This window comes from Brachyhypopomus gauderio, chromosome 1, assembly GCF_052324685.1.
Source record: "Brachyhypopomus gauderio isolate BG-103 chromosome 1, BGAUD_0.2, whole genome shotgun sequence".
Classification (NCBI taxonomy): Eukaryota; Metazoa; Chordata; class Actinopteri; order Gymnotiformes; family Hypopomidae; genus Brachyhypopomus; species Brachyhypopomus gauderio.
Window position 1 is genome coordinate 15,623,080 of NC_135211.1, and position 20,469 is coordinate 15,643,548.

Genomic DNA, 20,469 nt, shown 5'->3' on the forward strand with positions numbered 1-20,469 from the left:
ATGTTTTCCCTGTCCATCATAGCTAGCCCACAGGTATTACCTGTCCATCATAGCTAGCCCACAGGTCTTCCCTGTCCATCATAGCTAGCCCACAGGTCTTCCCTGTCCATCATAGCTAGCCCACAGGTCTTCTCTGTCCATCATAGCTAGCCCACAGGTTTTCCCTGTCCATCATAGCTAGCCCGTATGTTTTCCCTGTCCATCATAGCTAGCCCACAGGTATTACCTGTCCATCATAGCTAGCCCACAGGTCTTACCCAAGAAATGCAGGACACCCACTCAGCCCCTTCCTCTTCCTCAGCCACTCCAGCAATTTCAACAGTAGCCTTGTCCTTCATCGCCTGGGCAAACACAGGGCACGTGCAGTTATTACTTCTGATAGCAGCGGCAGGATACACAACATTCATAAAACAGTTGTGATATGCACTGGGTCCATGCTTCAGTAGAGATTGTAACCATGGGTGTTTTGAAAACAAGCTGGAGGAGGAGGAGGAGGCACGACGAGCGCAATAGTGGTGACAGAAAACACTTTAATCGAACAGACAACGAACAAGTCCAGCACTTCTGGCACATACACACTCACGCTGGCCTGAACTTTAGACAAAGACGAGCACAAGACATTGCGCGAACGGACATTAAATAGGTGATTAACACAAACCCTCGTGATCTCGAGACAAGGCACAGGTGCGACTACGAACACGCTCACAGACAACCCACACCCACGGAACTACAAACATGGACATAACGACACGCAGACAATGTAGCGACATGCCCACAGGGAAGGGTCCGGAGCTGTGACCGTGACAGCGCCAAAATGCCTGGAACCAAGCGTACACTTGTTTTGCTCAGTAAAAGAATGAATAGAAGTGCCTAGAAGTGGACGTCCATCAAAATGTACACCAAGGAGCACCATAAAACTAAATAATTCTGGTAAAGGCCAACCCACCCATCACTTGCAGAGCGTTGCAGACCTGTCAGCATGTGGAGCAAAAGTACATCTACAAGCAGGTGAAAAATAGGCATGGCATTCATGTGAGAGTTGCTATAAGGAAGACTCTGCCCTCAAAAAAGAACAAAGGTGCCCACTTAAAGTGTACAGAGAACACTTGGACACACCAGAGGCTTTCTAGAAGTCCATTCATGAGTCCAAAGTTGAGTTTTTTGGCCACAATCATAGGCACCATGTTTGGAGAAAAATCAACACTGTAAAGAAGAATCTCCTCCCAACAGTGAAGTATGGTGGTGGAAATGTGAAGGACTAGGCCTACTTTTCTGCCTCCAGACCTGGACAATTCTATATTTTCCAGGGAACCATCAATTCCCAGGCCTATCAACAAATTCTTGACCAATATCTCCTCCCATCAGTCAGGGAGTTGAAGCTGGGATGTGTATGTGTATGTGTATGTGTGTGTATGTATGTATGTCTATATTGTTTCTGGTTCCCTTTTGCCCCTCCTCTGTCTCCCTGTCACAGCTTTGTTTTGGTATTCCCATGTGCTCTCTGTTGCCACACCCTCGTCCTTTGTAACACCGCCTCTTATAACCACCGTCACCTGTTCCTGGTTTGTCTCCTTGTAATCCCTTGTGCTTGTTTTAGTAGATTGTTGGTTATTGTAGAAGTCGATGCTTTCTTTATGTAAGCCTGTGGATATTGCCAGTATGTTCAAGTTTCTACTCTTGTAAGTTTGAGTGTTTAGTCTTGGTTTGTTCCTACTTTAGTCATTTTCGTGTTTCTTGGCCCTGGACCATTCTTACGACTTTTCGATTTATTTTCCGTAATAAATCTCGCTCCTCTCAGCAAACGCATCCGTCTCATTCAAACAAACAGTAACACAGTGGCGAGAATCCGTCTCGATTCATATATATATATATATATATATATATATATATATATATATATATATATATATATATATATATATATATATATTGATGGTGTGTTTACTTGGCACAACTGTCCCTTGCCACTGACCCTCGGAGTCCAACAGACTTGATTGTCTAAAAGATATCAAGTCCTGCATGGGTCATCATTTCCTGCAATTCAAGGACAAGGACATGAAAACAGAACTGATCATCATTGGGAATGATCATGTGCGCACGGATGCAGCGCACTGAACATATCTGGGGTCCCAACACTATCAAATCCATGTTCTCAGTGGTATTGGGGCCATCATGCATGTCTGCACCACAGATACACTGTCTTAAATCTTTAGTGCTGCTTAATCTTAAATGACTTCTGAATTCAGCTATACATAAAATGGTATTTCAAACCATCTTTATTTCTGTATTTATTCCTTTAACATCTCTTCATTTTTAATTTTTCTTAAGTTGTCTTTCAATGAACACATTAATACATTCGTTTAAAATTAAAATTTATTTTATACTATTATTTATACTAAGTCCTTTAATGGCAAGTTAATTCCTCTAGATTTCTCATTGTATTCTTGAAATAATAAAATTTTTTTTTTTGTTTTGAATGAATGTTTTCAATTGTCTTTAAATTCTATACATTTTGGCAATACCTCCTTGAGGTCATGGATGGTGTAACGGGCAGGGGTGAGCAACAAAAAGGAAGCGATCACGCCAAGTCTCAGGGAAAAAGGATGGTTTAATAGAAAGTGTGCAAACCTAAAACCCGTGCAATATCACCAAATTAAGGATATAATGACCAGCGGTCAACTGGTACAAAGACAAGACATATATAGGCAAACAAACGACCCTCAGGTGAGACGGATCACGGGCTCCGCCCACCTGAGGGACGCACATGACGTCACCAAACAACAACAACAACAGCCGCTGTGGACGGAGGCGGCTGGTAGGGGGCCGCCTCACCATGACAGATGGATGTAGGATTTAGTAGTCTTTATTACTGATTTATTGCCACGGTACGGCAGGGCCCCTGCTGGTCGCCCCCATCCACAGGCAGTTGTCTTGTTGTTGTTGTGTTGTGTTTGTCCCTCAGGTGGGCGGGGCCTATGATCCGCCTCACCTGACGGTTGTTTGTTTGTCTATATATGTCTTGTCTTTGTACCAGTTAACAGCTGGTTATTGTATCCTTAATTTGGATCTTGTCACGGGTTTTTGGTTTGCTCATTTTATTCATTAAAACCTCCCTTTTCCCTGAGACTTGGCATGATCGCTTCCATTTTGTTTCACATTCCCTGCCCGTCACATCTATTCATTCTATTCCCTCTAAAGCAAAAAAAATAAAAATCTTATTTTCTTATTATATACATTCTTATTAGTTTCTTATTATGATATGGCACAGAAATGTTCTTATTACTGGAACCAAAGATGACTTTCTTTAATTTAATAGTAATAATTTAATAATAATTAACATTTATACTATTTAATTTATACTATACATAATTTAACATTATTTTGTGACCAAATGAGGACAATTTATAAAAGTGTTCATTTCTTGGGGGGGGTTTAACTGTGTCTAGTTAGATCCTTATGAGGTTGTGCATTTAAACCCTGTTTCTCTTGTTTTTTTTCTGGTCATTGTACAAAGCCGCTGTTTTTCCTAGCCTGTTGTTCAAGCACCGTGTTATCACCGTATATATAAAACTAGGCGGTTATTCACTTAGTGAGTACATAAAACATTATGGAATGTTTTCTGAAGAGCCGAGTTCAAGATTACATTCTTCAAAGACCAAAGTATGTCATGCATATGAAAGAGAGCCTTGGGAAATCAAGTCTTTTTTGTTTGTTAGTGTCATAACATTATCAGTGCTACACAGTGTCATGGAGTTGTTAGTGTAGAGTTCATGTGTTCATTTGGTTCTGTAAAACCAAGCTCTCTTCGCTTTAACCTTAAATCTCTCAATTGCTTGAATGAACTTATACCTGTCATTAAGTGTGTACAGGAGAGACCACACCATGCAAAAACCATGAAGAATTCATGTTAGAGTTTTTCTGAATTGCTAAAACATTTCCTAAACTCTCCTTTTCTCAAAAAAGTAAACACAAAACACAAAATCAATCAACTCTAAACTATGTTAACCTTGCTCTGAACCAAACACTGCTATCAAATGACAAATGTAACCAATGCATAAACACTACACAGCGGTTATTACACACTACATAAAATATTGTGCTTTTAGCATAGCAGTCTTTGAACTGTGTTATGATCCTCGTAACAGCAATTCTGGTGATAATGAAAATACTGCTAGATTGTGGACTGTAAAATAACTCAACCCAGAAACAGGAACAGTTGACCTTTCTGTAGTCGGTACAGACATGGTAGGTGCCATGGCGTTCAGGCACTAACACACAGGGTGAACAGAATGTACTCTTATTAGGTGTGGCAAATGAGTGTGTGTGCATGAATGTGTGTGTGTTTGTATGCCCAGTGGTGGTGCTCTGTCACTAGGGTCTGTCCTCTCTCCCCTTCCTGCACCCCATTCAGTCCCTCAGGGGGCTGTGTATCCCGGTAGAGAGTACACTGAGCACAATTGGCTGCTGCTTCTCGCCGGTGTGTGATTGGTTTGTAAGACTTGTACCTGTGTAAAAGTTGTAAAGCGACCTTGGGTATCTCGATAGGTGCTATATAAATTGAACATTTATTCATTCAAAGGTTTTTTTATATCAGATAAGGGTCATTTTTTACATCGACATTATGCTCTAAGATGGAAGTATGAGTGGGAACATCAACATCAAGAGTGAGGGACAGTGACCTATAAAAACGCTTTAGATTAGTAATTAAGTACAAGTTTAAGAAAGAACTTGTAATGCTTTTTGAGTTAGGCAATCTAAAAGTTAGGACACTAATCCTATCTAATTCCATCCTGCTTGGGAGAATAGGAAGAATTACAGTAGGCTGGCTAACTATTGGCAAAGACAGAGTGGCTTGTGAGCCTTGTTATTTGTAATTCTTGCAATCTATACAGGGCATTTTAAGATGACAAAGGTGAGTCTTGTGTATGCAATATGCAAACGACACATTAGGAACTGACCAAGTATCATATAACAACTTGAGGCCCACAAACAGCACAACCAAACACCGAAGTGTTCGGAAAGCATCCAAGGGACTCCTGGATGACAAACATTAACAATGGTACCACTAGTGTTTTCCAAATTCCAGGAAATATGAATAAGCATGCTGAAAAGTTTGATGGAAGAACAATGCCTGGCATTAAGGATGGTATGCACTAGAAATCTGGTGCGGATATGCAATTCAGACATGGTGCAGTCTGACCAAGGTTTCAATTTCATGTTGAAACTCTTGGCTCGAACCTTCTTGGGCAGGTCATAAAACATAAAAAATAAAATAAAAACATTCACAAGTGCCTTGATAATAGCGTTGGAAGTCAGTGATCGTAACGGTATCGCCTCAGGAAATGTGGTAGTTAAACACAAGAAGGTTAACATGTAACAAGTGCCTGAACTAGTTTTAAGTAAGTCAATAATCAACTAGACAGTCAATGATCAACTTCTCAACAAGTTCTCCCACTAGAGGGATGGGGTTCAGGAGGAATAAGCTGACTAGGCTTTCCTATAAGTTCCCTATATATGACAATTCATTGCATAGCAGGTCATAAAATGCAGCATCCAAGATCCATGGTCTTCCTAATGCCAGAATAAGGGTGGTCATGGACTAAAGACATTACATGAGATCTGTTAGGGTTTAGGAACTACTATCTGATGATTGTCCTCCCATCCATCATGTTCTAGTAGGAGACCACTTCCTCATTAAGACTCAAAATCTAACATGTAGTACCTAGTCTGAAATGGGCTTAAAACAAGAGATGAGACTCTGGTCTGCTCTGTAGGGTCCGTATTTTTATAGAAGGCTCAGGGAGAGTCAAAGTTTGCAGTTTCCCTCAACTTTGAAATTTCAAACTGGGGTCATCACTTAAAATGTCTGCCCTAAATTTGCCTCGTCCGAGGTGCCTGTGCATGACCAGGAAACAGACTCTAGCTCAGGGGTTTAGACAACCCAGTGATGTCCACTGGATCATTAACAACCCCAGGGAGACTACAAAGAACCACCAGCAAAATCATTGCCTAAGATGAACAAGTACCTTTCACTGGTAAAGCCAAACAAGCTGCAATTAAACATGAAATTCTGGCAAAGTGCAAAGGAACATTATGTAACCTCTAATTCAATAACTTGTACAAGAACATTAATTCTACAATAAATGTCATTTGAGAATGACAGTGTGGCATCTAACACAGATGACTGACCTGCCCCTGCATCTCAGTGTCGTAACAGTGGGTTTTTGTTCATCATCGGTTGATAATGCTCTCGTTCCTATGAGTATAAGCGCAGCATGAACTGGATCAACAAAACCAGTATCCAGTTACCTTACAATATATCATTTCTTTATTCAGACTAAACATCTGCCATGGCCACCAACCAAAAAGCAAATAGTGTATTTAGGGCTTAACATGTGCAATTGTGTGTGTGTGTGTGTGTGTGTGTGTGTGTGTGTGTGTGTGTGTGTGTTCATTTATTCCTGGTCAGGGCAACCAGATTGGCTGGTTTATCAGGAAATAGGCAACATTGAGCCTTGTGAGGAGACACACTGGTCCTAAAGGATGCCTTTTGTCCAGAGTTATTCATAGTCTGGAACTTAATCCACAACAGTACTGGGACTGAGGGTCCACCGCCTGGACATTTGTCTGTGCTGTCCATGAGGTACGAGAGGACAGTAAGCGGTCAGCAAAGACTTTAAAGACTACATTAATGTCCAGACACTGTTAGAATGAAACCAACTGTTTAATGTGCCTTCATTGTGGCAACTGCACCAAATTAGTGGTGTAGCCAATATCAACTCCGTCTTGCTTTTGACTGAACAAAAATCGAACACTCCACTTTTTCCCGCCAACACATTAAGCCTTGAGGATGTGAGAGGATATGGGAAAACATTATTTATGTGGTTGGTTTTCCTTTACTTATTAAAGGAATTCAGTATTTTTACCACCACCAATACGGTTTTCAATCATTTGTTCAGTACACAGCGTAGGTCACACTACTGCTCAGTAAGGATGTAATGTAGAAGTTGCCAGTAGGTGTCAGGATAGTAATGCTGGTTTCTGATGTTTCCTGAATTATTGTTTGAAGGAAATAGCTGAATCTGAATGCTGATGACATTGGTCATTTCACCCTTGGTTTGGTTACCATGGTGAGTATTTAAGGCAAAAATTAAAGAGAGCATTTGGTAGCCACATTGCAAGGATGCTTAATTGTGCAAATGGTTTGAAGTGGTTTCTGTGGAAACCGTGAATCAAACAACCAAGAACAGCAAAACAAACTGAAAATAATAACAAATAATTTCCAAAGAGGGAAACAAGTGATCTAATTTGTACGTTATATGATACATACACACTCACATTCACACCCACACCCAGCAGTATTAGGTGCTAGCTGACATTCACCTTACATTTAATCCCAAACACTCACATCTCACCAAGAGCTGCCTCAAACAGACTCAGTTCATTCACCAGGGATTATCATCCCATCAGTGCACAGTTCAGGTTTTCTCAGGTGTAACCTTAGATCACAAAGAGCTCATTGTCGGTACATAATTATCTGATGCTATTAATCACGCATGTAAAGCAGAAACAACTGGATATCTCTAGAAGACATACACCACTGTCACACAGTCAGCTCCATCAGCAGCTCCCAGGGAGGCCAGAACATTAAACTCAATTAAGACTGTCACTTGTTTCAAACCAGTCGTGATCTCATGTCATTTGAAGTGGGATATAGCATGCAAGCCTCACGTGCAACACAAACGTGAGTGCGTGTGCAGACAGACAGGCAAGACAGCCGGAAGATGCGCAGAGACAGGCGTCTGCTCACCACAGCCGTGGGGCGTCTGCCTGTCTCTCCTGGTTCAGATCACCTTTGCCCTTCCACTGCCCCTCTGCTCTCGTGGGGGCGGAGCGCCTTTGTGCCTCTACAGTCATCCAGACCGAAGACTGCTTTCAAGCCTGGCAAACATACACTAGGTTATTTGGATGAATTTTTTTATTTTTATTTATATTATAGTTTCATAATACGTACGTCTGTGACAGCATGAACAGCTCATGTAACATTTCTTGTTACATGGTTTCGTCCACTCTAAATTTCACTATTGATCTCGATTTTTGAGAAGGGCACCTGTCCTTCATTAAGTCTGGAAATAAAATATGCTGGTTCACAATTCTCATTAAACATTCACTCTTACACAAACAACTGTTTGGTCATGTATGATAATCTGGTGTTACAACTTTTAAACATTTGCCAAATCTGACATGGAACAGACTGACTTTACAACAAGAGAACAAGACATTTAAAATAAATGATCTTGCATGAAGCCCACTAATGAAGATTTTAACAGATCCTGGCCCATATCTCTTATGGACAAACCAAAAGCACCAGGGCATGAAGCATGGTGACGAGGTTTAGTAGAAGGAAGAAATCTGGAGAAGAGCCAAGACTTCAAACAATAAACCATTCTCTCAGCCTCACACTGCACACACGGAGGTCCTACCATACATTTATCTTTGTAAAGCGAAGCTCTATCATTTTAATAGCATCCATCAAGGTATAACAAGACCTCTTCAGGTCCTTTCTTGTCTGGTCACATGACCAGGGGTGATTTTAATACAGAACACTCACTCTTCTTAGTCTCCATTATCTTTTAGACATTTTTGCCTCACGTTGGAGCTGAATCTATATCTCCAAGTACAGGAGTCCAGAGAAATCTGGTTGAGCCATCAACTGATATTAGGACCCAAGCACAGAGCAGCTATGGATCTCCACAAACCAAACAAAATAAGCAAAAACCAACACACACCATACCCAGCCCAGAACAATCACTGGATGGACCTGAGTGACTACTGATGGAACTCCACCATGGAGAAAACTGAAAGGACCCCAGACAGGGTCAGAACCACCGCCCTCACCGTCACCAGTCTGACGAAGCACGAGAGGAAGGACAAAGGCTGCAGGGGACGGAGGACGGCATGATTAAAACAGCCGAGGAAAAGGACAACTAGGAAAAAAGTGAAAGAGAAAGGGCAAGCCAGAGGAATCCCAAGAGCCCAGATCTCTGGGGAGGGCTCCAGGGAACACGAGAGGGGAGAGAGAAAAACACGAGACTTTAGAAATGGCTCTTGAGGTCTCTACCCAAAATACCAGCCTGCTTCTCCTTTTTCCAGAACACTGAACAAAGACTGTGTACTATGGAACCAGGGAGCTGCTCTTAAGTGGCCAGGAAGACAGGTGTGGCAAATTACCCATAATCACCTCTGAGCCACCTTGTGCCGCCCTCTGGTGGCCAAAGGGAGCCTAGCAAAGAGCCCATGCAGTTAACATTTGTTTATTATAGATTATGTTCAGATTCCTGTGAAATTCCATTACTTCCAGTTATTCTCTGGGATTCATATAGATTTATGTTGTTGTAAAATAAGGTGCCAGCAATCTGCGTTTTGATGGAGCCATTTTTAGGTATACAAGTTATTCACACTGAAAACTAACAGTATTTTTCACTGGATTCCTCTGGAGTTCAGAGTCATTATTTTTCATTGTGGCTGAAAAGTCTGTTTGCGCCGTGGGTCTTGGTAATAGCAACTGTCCTTGTTCAGCCTGTGTGCTGTATGTTTCAATTCCTTGGTTTCAGCCCAGGTGAAAGCCTTAGATAGGCTTATTTACCATGATTATCATCCTTAACAATTCACGGACCATGTGTCCAACCCCTGATTGGTACCTCCTTAAGATGAAATAACATTTTAATTTCTCCTAATCAGACAGAGTTAAGTTGAAAACCTTGTTTATATATGCTCATTGTAGATATTCTAACTAATGCGCTTGCAACATTATCATGAGTCTGTACTCATCAAAACAGCCGTAGTGTACTCTAGGATCGTTAGTGGTGTATTGCTATAGTTGATGCTATAGTTCTGTCTGCTTAGGATCTATGTTCTAGTTCAGGATTCAGTGTCTCTATACAATAATGTCTAGTTTAGTATTTCCCAGCCCTAAGTGTAAAGTTACTCAAGGTAACCAGACAACAAAGTTGTGCTTGTCAAATTAGTTCAGACAAGCCATAGAACCTGAGCTTCCATGGAGGGCAAGGGAGGGTGTAGAGTTGTGTGTGTAAGGCAGGGGTACATACACACAACGGTAAATTGTGTGTGTGAGTGAGAGAGGGGTATATATACACACAACGGTAAATTGTGTGAATGAGTGAGAGAGGGGTATAAATTTTTGTGTGTGTGTGTGTGTGTGTGTGTGTGTGTGTGTGTGTGTGACCTTAGGGCCCCTCTCTGTCAGATACTCAGACTGAGTCCTTTCTTGTTTTTGTGTTTTTTTTTTTATCAACACCTTTATTTGTAATAACCCTTTATGTAGAGAGGCCTTAAGGTGGGATTCATCTCCAGAAATGATTAAATATGCAGCATGATTTTTCACAGTGTCAGTATCATTAGATAGTTATTAATTGTAGTAATTACTGTGGTAACCCAAATAACCCTGACATGCCACCATCCTCTAAAATCTCAGTCACAAAGGGCTCCTTCATACTTTGTCCATGCTAAAGGATCAAGTGGTCTAGATATGATGGAGCGTGTGGTTAAAGATTCATTTTGTCTTTTATGAATTAAACGGCTTAGCATAGCTGAGTTAATAAACAGGCACCCTGTCGCTTGGATCAAATCCAGGGATTGCTATTTGATGTCCACATTCAATCAAAAAGCAGTTGGCTGAATTCCCAGGGCTGGGATCTGACTGTTAGCCCTGTTTGGAGTGGCCCACACCTTCAGCCATGTGTTCACAACAGGAAGATGAATGGTCTTGCATGATGAAAGGCCAGAATGGCAGGAATGTCGTGTGGTATGGACAGATCCCCTGTGATTTTTGACCTGTGATTGACCTGGGCTGAAGGCATAAAAATATATTGTAATGGCAACTTCTCAAAGATGCACATGAACATGAAAACTAAAGGTGTCAAGCACCTGTTGAGTTATCCTGAGAAAAGCGAGTCAAAATGTTTGTGAGAAAATGATTTGTATTTCAGTTTGAGCCAACATACTTTAAAATAAGCTTACAAATTGAATTGCTATGGTATAGGATAACAATATGGAAAAATAAAAAAGAAAGCACAAAAGACTTGTCAAATGGGTATGTGTCAAATATGAAAGACTGATTTGGCCAGTGCTACAAAAATTGCATAATCATGAAGGTGAGTGTGCTATATATTTAAAAGAGAGAATCTCAGACAATACTGTACTTTAACCTGACATCAGTAGACACATGGACAGAATATTAAAAACAAATTAACTATGATCTCTTATTCAAATCACAGAGCAGGTCCTTATAATTTAAAAGTGCCTTGGCAATGCTTCAATGGAATTACTTTAGCACTCAGTCCATCTCTTTGTAATTACAAAAGAACAACATTAGCATATAATTCAGACAAGATCATTAAGATAATGAAAACAGTGATCTGGACCTCTGTACTTATCTGTGGACTGAGAATAACATTACAATCGAACACTGTCCCCCCCCCCCCCCCCCCCCCCCCCCCCCCCCACACACACACACACACACGACAATGTCTGTGTATGACAGTTAAAATGTACTCACTGTTCACTAAAAGGTGAGTATTCTATGGAGACTGTAAGTGGGAGGTAAACTTTAATTCATGGATAAATGTGAAAGTGTGCGTATTGCTGAGCTATCACTTCCTACCAGGTCAGGAGAGCTGAAGAATCTCTGTGAAAACAGAGGAGGCAATTCATCCTGGCACATAAAAACATGAGGCTCTGAACCGTTGGCCCGTGCTTATTTCCTCACAGTATAAAAAGCAAATCACAACATAGAAAACCCTAGAGGTAAGTAAGCACCCTTGTTAGACCTGCCAGCTTAGTGTGTCAGGAGTAGAAATCCAGTCCATTCTTCTCACTCTCATCTGATGAAGGGTTCTGGTGCTGGTCCGAATCAGACTCGAACATTGGGCTGCGCTGCAGAGGAACTGGAAAGCTGTTCTGCCAAGAACGGAAGGCAGGGGGCGCCATACTAGCATGCTCCCCCACCTGATGAGGACTGTCCTGCACACACAGCATCCAGGCAGGGGATGTGCCGGAGCCAGAAGCCAGGGCCCGAGCTGCCGCGATGGGGCTCAAAGAACGGCCCGCCCGCCTGCTTCCCGCCACTATGCTCCGTAAATGCCGGCTCTCTCTGGATGTGGCTTCCCATACCACCTCCAACTCATTCTCCACCTCTCTGGAGGTAGTGATTGAAGAGAGAAGGAAGGTAAGGTTGACAGAGAGAGGGAGAGAGAAAATGAGTTAATGCAAGAACCATTACATCTTTACCCTCAGGAGAAAAAGACCAGTAATGGCTTTTATTTGGCTCTTTAATCACATATTTAATCACAATCATATTGGTTGACAGTTAGGAAGATGTAACATAACACAGTTCTGTGAACGCACATGAAGTGACACATGCTCAAAAAGCTAAGACCAGAAGGTATAAGACGAGAGACAGAGAGAGAGAGAGAGAGAGAGAAAGAGAGAGAGAGAGAGAGAGGGAGGTATAACAGTATTACTGTGCAAAACCTCTGCAAGCCAAAGCTGTGTAACAGTACCTGTCATTATCTCTAAATGATGCATGGCATGGACGTCATCACACACACACACACACACACACACACACACACACACACACACACACACACACACACACACACACACACACACACACACAGAGGGAGGGAGGGAGGGAGGGAGAGAGAGAGAGAGAGAGAGAGAGAGAGAGGGAGAGGGAGAGGGAGAGGGAGAGAGATTCCAGCCTATAATTATAATGATCATATACCCCAAACTCAGCCATCAGTGATGATTCTGTGTGAGTGGGTCTGATTATGTTTGAGTGAATAAAAGGTGTGAAAGAGGACAAATGTAGAAAGAAAGAAGAAAAAACAACAACAACAACAACAACAACAGACATGCACATCTCACTGGATTTAATACATTCTGAGTCTCTTCCCAGATTTTATACAGTAAACTCGTCTTTATGTAAGTGAGGACATTGGCCCCATAGGACTGGCTCCTTAAGTAACCCTTCATGTGAGTCACCACCTCCAGGGACCTTACTGGTTGATTAAACTCTTCTCAGCATCAACTACAAAATTTTAACTTGTCCAGAACCACTTCAGTTGTGTTGTGCTTCAAATCTTTACTGCATACAAGGCATTACACAGAGAACCCTCAGGTCACAGAGAGCCCACCAATCATGTTGCAGGGAGACTACCAATCATGTCAAAGCGAATAGGAAAACAATGAAAAAGACTTCCCATTCTTTTTAGTTCATGGCTAGCATTTTTCTTCTCCTACATTTGTTAATTTTCATTATGTTTTGACACCAACATTTGGCAACAAAACAGGTATCTTTAATATCCACTTTAATGTCTGAACTGCACAGTATCTGAATAGCACTGCTGACCAAGTGCGACCCCTCACAACCACAGTTCATCCACACTAGGATGGACATTTGCAGCATGATAACACCAGGAACACATTGTTTCCAGATGGTTCCAGGAACACGACAGATACCTTTCCTTGCTTCAGTGGCCTGTACAGTCCCCCAATCGAAACACTATTGAGCATCTTCAGGACAGGGTGGACAGGTTTGTCGCAGCAACACTCTGCATTAAGCAGCCAATCAGCAACCGCACGAAGCAGCTGTTTCCATGTGACACGCCATTCCTGCACCATGTACCCGCCAGCATGTGGAGACCAAGCCCAGCTGCAGTCCTGCAGTCCTGAAGGCACAAGATGTCACTAGACAGGCCTAACAGAGACGCTACACAAAGTTTCCACAGAAGCAGGAAACGCTTTGCTGATGGAGGGCCTCTGTCTCATATGACCTGTTTCTCTAGAAACTTTTGTGTACTTCACAAAAGATTTTTAATATCTCTATGTAGCTTGCTTAAGTGCACTGCAGTTACCTAGTTCAATTCCAGCCTGTTTGCTGACAGATATACACTGAGGACTTGAATTCCAGAAGGAGTCTCTTACCCTGTCCTTCTCTTACTCTCCCTGTCTGACTGTCCTTTTCTCTGACACACTGAGCTTTATACTTTATATAAAAACAAATATAGACAAATAAAAACATTCACAAGCTGTTCTCTGAGAGACAGACAGAGAGAGAGAGAGAGAGAGAGAGAGAGAGAGAGAGAGAGAGAGGAAAGATGGCCCAGAAGGGATTAAAAACAGAAGAAGCTTCCTTTTCTTTCAGATCTCGTCTCAGGGAGTATTCTCCTACTACTATGCACTGATGCGCGCACTGAGGGTTTCAGACCCAGATCCAAATAGATTTTTTTTCAACATATTCAGTGAAAAGCTGTAAGTAAATATAATTAAAGTGAAAAGAAGCAGTTTGTCATGAAAGCAGAGTCCTTGACCCCAGTCGTACAGATCCGGCGTACGACAAAATGACAGGTGAAAATAATCAAAGCGTTATGGGATCCTGGACTTCCCAACCCCAACATCACAATCCAATGCAATACTCAAAAGCTTTTTCTTTCTTAACTATCTAGTTTAGTTTTGGCTGGTTTTACAAATTCAAACATATAATATTTTGCTATATATAATATGTTTGATATATATATATATATATATATATATATATATATATATATATATATATATATATATATATATATATATATATATATATATATATATAAATTACATATATAAATTACATATATTAATTTTATACTATATTATATGCGATCAGAGTGACTTTCATCTGACCAAGAAAAGCAAAACTATAAAAAATGTTGCCGGTGGATGGTTAGTAACTGTATTCAGCATTTGAAATGTCCTTTTTAGCCCAGGTGTGTGGAGTGTCCTGAATCTCCAAGCAAGCTTTTCACATAGCCAGACTAGCAGCCGTCTATACTGCACGGACAGCAAATCCAGACTAGTGGCAGTCTATATTGAACTGGAGGTAAATCCAGACAAGTGCCTGTCTATATTGACAATTTTTGACCACATATCAATGAAACACAAAATTTGGCTCATTTTGCAGCCCATGAGATGCGGCTGGATCATAGCGTAGCAATTCTGATGTCAAACAGGCCAAAGCCGTGTTTATGGTAAGGCACTGAGCACTGATGGAGTGTAGATATTTTCAAGCCAGTCAGAATGTTCTCACCCTGTGAGGGACACAGGTTGGACACAGAACAAGCACAGTGACCGGATGGAGATGCAGCTCATGAGGGCTGAAGCAGAAGATCTTCACTCTGCAGGTCAGAAACCGAGACGTTCTTCCATTTTCATGGCCCTTGTCCTGATGAATTTAACTAATCGCTCTGAGGTACCTAGCAACAGGCCATATATATGTATCTCAGAGGGGCCTGTCAGAATGTCTTGACGTATTCAAGATTTTTGACGCTCGACTGCTTTCGACAAACAAAACAGCAAGAAGGTGTCGTGCGGTGATCTAGACTCTACAGCTATAATGACATTCTGCACCGACCTTGGGCTATTTTTGCAGATATTTTTTATCTCTCCCTTCACCATGCCGAAGAACCATGCTGCGTCCATGCCTAAGAAAGCAGCAGTGATCGGACACTCTGATGACAGCCAGCCTGGACCTCTGATGTGATGAAGACAGTGATGAAGATGTCATGTAATCGACCACGTGCACGGCGTGCGTGTGCCAGCTGTTCCATTCCACTACGCAGTTAAGTGTTTAATTACATTTTTAATGAGCCGCATACAATTAGTCCGGCGTGCATTTGTGACTGATGTAGTTTAGTGTTGACTTCACACTTCTGTTTGATAGACTGCTTCTTTGAAGACCTTGGTGTCTTCTCTCCTAGGTGCCCTATCCCTCTTCCTCGCTGTTGCTCAGTCAGAGATTGTGCAGGATCATCAAAAGCTAAATGGAGCCGTATCAGGAGGGCACCGACACCCTGCCATGTCACCTTGAAGATGCAGAATGCAGACAGGAAGCCAAAGGACAGAGAGGGGAACTTCCTATGACAAAATTATAAACAAGGGATACAATTTCCAAAAGAGCTGTAGCACAAATAAAGTAGTGAGATAGAGAGAGAATTTCAAAGTTCATCCTGTCCAGATCAGACAGCAAGGTTCAACCTGTTCAGATCAGACATTAAAGTCCTATCTAAGGCCTTTACTTCAAACATCTTTAGGATAATCATTAGTCTCTTTGATGATCAGATTGTTCAGCATTGAACAGACAGAATGATAGAAGGATAGAATGGAAGAAAAATAGATATATAGATAGAAAATGAGGGAGGAGAAAGGGACAGAGGTGTCTGTAGATCAGCCTTGTCAATCGATAGAAGCAAACTGAAGGGTGGTGAGCTTGAGAACAGAGAAACATAGGAGAAGAAAATAGAAATGCTGGGAGAAGTGTGTGTGTGTGTGTGTGTGTGTGTGTGTGTGTGTGTGTGTGTGTGTGTGTGTGTGTGTGTGTGTGTGTCCACATCCACACCGGTGTTCTTCCACTGGCCTAAGACACTGTTCGCAGTGCTACAGGTCTAAGTGTAATACATACACATTAAAACCCATGACGGATACGGTGGTGAGCTGGGAAAACACTAACGCGTGCAGAGCAGAGGTACTGTGAGATGAGTGAAAATGTGAGGGAGAGAGGGTGGGGGAGATAGGGAGACAAAGAGAGGAGGGAGAGAGGGATAGAGGGAAAGAGGAGAGACAGATAGAGGGAGAGTAAGAAAGAACGAGAGAGAGTGGGGTAGAGTGAAACAGAGCAAGGGAGAGAGTGAAAATGAGAGAGAGGACAAAGAGTTGAGGACAACGTGTGGATTAGTTAAAACTGAGGAAGGGGTAGCAGAAATATATATTTTTGCATGAAATATCACTTACACAAGAGGACATGAGACGTGCAATAAGGGAGAGCAAGACGCAGGCAGAAGAGAAACCATACAGTTCTGGATGGGCTATCTGGTATGACCTGATGAATCATTGCTTGGCAATTTGCTCTGGCCATGTACCCAGAAGCAGCTTGGGTTTAAGCACACTGTGCTCCACATGGGCTAGGCTCTCTGACCACAGGACGTTTATCACCTGACACTCAACTCTGTGATGTCACTGCAGTGACGTGACACAGCAGCTGACCCGTGGCTGGTGGCGGTTTGGTGTCAGTGTTTGGGCATGATGGCATCATAGGTTTTAAGTTTTAAGTTGTGGAGAATAATTATAAAGGACAAAGCAGGACGAATCATTCTAAGGACAAAGTCTCAGCACAAACACAATACAAACATGCATACAGTGACGTGGACTACTGTTCCACCATGAACTCTGGGGGAAACCAGCCTTCCAGGGAAGGATACGCACCCCCGCACCTCCACCTCCCACTACCATGTGGTTTTGTTTTGGGCTTTGGTTCTGTTTCTCCACCCGCACTCTCATGGTTTAAGGCCACAGCCTTCTGATTGCACATTAGCCCTGGTGCTGCTTCTTATTGTCATTTGCTTGGTTTCATCCATCATGTATGAAGTGGAGACTGCAGCTCCTGTGATGGAGAACACTACTGGCTCCTGTCCTGCTTCCCAGTGATGAGAGAGGCCTGGTCCTCGCAGGCTGAGCTAGGATTACTGGAAACCAGATGGGTGAAAATTCAGGTTGCAGGAATCCAAAGGTCCCATTTCACTGGAAATAATGGAGCCTAGATGTCTAGAGCCTCTAAAGCCACCGAACCTGTGAGCGCCCACCGAACCGTAGTGCTTACGGATTGTGTGGCCTAATATCATAAAAATAGGAAATGTACTCTTTTCTTGGGGTAGTGTACTTGAAAATGATTGTATCACTGGTTCAGTGGTGTTCTGATAACGCCAGTAGAGGTTTCTAGAGAATATAGAAAACATCAGATGAGCCTCTATAGAGCAGCTGCATTTGTTCTCCTTGGGTTTGCATCCACCATCGTAATTATGACTGCTTTAAATGAAACAGCACAACACGTGTACTCAGCATCACTAATCCAATAATCTAGCCCACATCCTCAGCCGCGCACACACAGCAGAGCTTATTCATTAGAGCCGGAGACAAAACTACGTGAGCAGCTAAACGAAGTGAAAATCAGTAGAGCCACGGGAGTGGAGCAGCTGGTGCTCAAAGACGGAGACGGGTGCAGGTATGAATGAACACGAACACACACACACACACACACACACACACACACACACACACACACACACACACACACACACACACACACACACACACACACACACACACACACACACACAAGCGAGTGAAAGTGGAAAATGGACCACATCTCAGGGATGAGGGCATGTGTGTGTGTGTGTGTGTTGTATTGGTAAGCTCTACACCATCACCTTTTGTCGACTGCAAGCACATCTGTCCCATGCTGCAGCAGTTGGCGGCAGTGCATGTCCAACCTGGCACCGCCCTCCCACACCGCAGCCTCGCTGGTGCCCCAATCCGAGCGTGCCGGTCCTGGTCATACACACAGGTCGCGGACTCTCGACCTCAGGAAGGTTCTGGCCCACTTTCGTACCAGAGTTTCCCAACAGCAGCTCCTTACGAACTGTAAGGATGGATGTCTTCCTCACTTTAACTGGGCTACACTGGGATGACTGTGGTGAAGAATCTGTCAGTCTGTCGAATGAGTAGTGTTCCTGTGTCCTGTCCCCTGAGGACATGACTGGTCTCCTAAGGTCTGGATAAGGAAGAAGCCACCACGTCTTAGAAAGAGTGCCCGTGTCTGGCCTCATTAACATGTCTGACTTGTACCGAACTGGGAACCTGCCTGTCTTTACGGCATCAGGGAGCAGGGTGGACCAAGGGTGCTAAGGATGTCTAATTAAGTGTGTGTGCACGCGGCTATGCCTGAGAAGGAGAGTGAGAGAGACAAACAGAAAGAAAAGAAGGAAGAAAGAAAGAGAGAGAGAGACTAGGACAGTATTATTTGTAAGGCTGTGGTGTCTCTCATTACAACCTTCTGTGACAGAACATGACATTTACAAGAGAGACTCACAGTAATTACATACTGAGCCAAGGTTAAAAGATGTCTCTCTGTTCCGGAGGTTGCCATCAATCTTCGGTAAATGGACAAATAATTATGGGCAACAGCCTTATTTCAAATTAGAACTATAACTACAGACATATTCATAGATGTAGAAGTAAATTTGACACATAGATAATTGAAATGGCTTGTATAGTATTATATGGTGTAGTATTATATGTGTGAAATGGCTTTCATTAGCACCCAGTTCTGTAAGCAATTTAGCAGGCAGCAAATGACCACACACACAATAGTGTGATGTATTAGACGCAGCATTTCACAGTCCTGCTTTATCTGGGGAGCTGTCCCAGCAGTCAGACAGAGAGAGTGTGGGTCACATTCAGTAGGCTCAGACATTCTCAGCAGGCCCGTTCTTCCCCTTTCAGCCCGGATTTGCGGGTTAAAGCACTGCCTGCTCTCTCTGCACCACATCCGCCCCGGTCCCTTCTGTAATGGAGCGGAAAACTGCAGTACCTCCAGATGCATGTTTCCTATTTTAGGCATAACCGATCCTAGAGGTACACAGGTGTGACAAGCCTGGAGCCAGAGTGTGCCGTAGCAGAACAGGGTGTCATGGGTGCAAGCTCTAGTCTCATTGGTGAGTTTAGGGGTAAACGTGTGTGAAGTGAATAGTCCTCATACAAGGGCAGTGCTGGAGAGTGAGTGTGTGTGTGCGAGTGTGTGCGTGCGAGTGTTTATGTGTGTGTGTGTGTGTCCCCAACTGGCACCAATATATCTCTCCCTGACTGTCTGTCTAAGCCTCTTCTGTCTCGTACATACTGATCCATTATCGACACCAATGTGTGTGTCTTTGTGTGTGTGTGCGTGTGTGTGTGAGTGTGTGTGTGTGCGCGTGCATTTTCATGTTTTACCCCAGTGACCCAGAAAACATTTGTTCAAAACATAATTCTAGAAACATTGTGAAGTTAGTGTAGTCATTACTAGCATAAAAATACACGCACACACACACACACACACACGTGTGCATATACACACACACACACGCATGCACAAGCATGCACGCACACACGCACCTGTACATGTGGACCCTTTCCTGACTCAGTGTGACAGGCCTGCCTCAAGTGTGTGCAGCAGTGAACTGTGTGTTTCCGGCAACATTTAATGGTTACCAAGTGGATTTATACTCTTCCAAAAGCCCCAGAAGGATAAAGGATGGAAGAAGAACCCACTACATCTCTCTGAGAACATGGATGGCTGCTTTCTAAATCACGCCTAGTCTCTGGGTGTATGTGGCAAAGCTGAGATTCAAACCTCCTGAAAAAGCACCTTTGCTGGGTGCATCATGCAGGACTGTATAGTATTCCAATGCCCGCCCACACACACACACATACACACACACACACGGACGCACGCACAAAGTCAACTGGTTACTTGAGAAAGTAACTAAAAACAGAAAAACATGGTGAAAGGAGCACAGATGGCTCATGGATAAA

The 20,469-nt window shown here is 42.8% G+C and overlaps 1 protein-coding gene across 4 annotated transcripts in view; it reads right to left on the minus strand.

The window, feature by feature from the left end:
* Nucleotides 1-11,562: 11,562 nt before the first annotated feature.
* cep89 (centrosomal protein 89) overlaps nucleotides 11,563-20,469 on the minus strand; it is a 61,003-nt gene continuing 52,096 nt past the window's right edge. The window contains exons 20-21 of one of the 4 annotated variants that reach the window (XR_013129898.1): nucleotides 18,327-18,670; nucleotides 12,086-12,217 (exon numbers count right to left, since the gene is read on the minus strand). Coding sequence is in view for 2 of the 4 variants with exons in the window: in XM_076999086.1 (XP_076855201.1) it covers nucleotides 11,866-12,217 (352 nt within the window). In the remaining 2 variants the exon portion in view is untranslated. The other 3 variants (XM_076999086.1, XM_076999097.1, XM_076999093.1) reach the window with 3 other exon arrangements.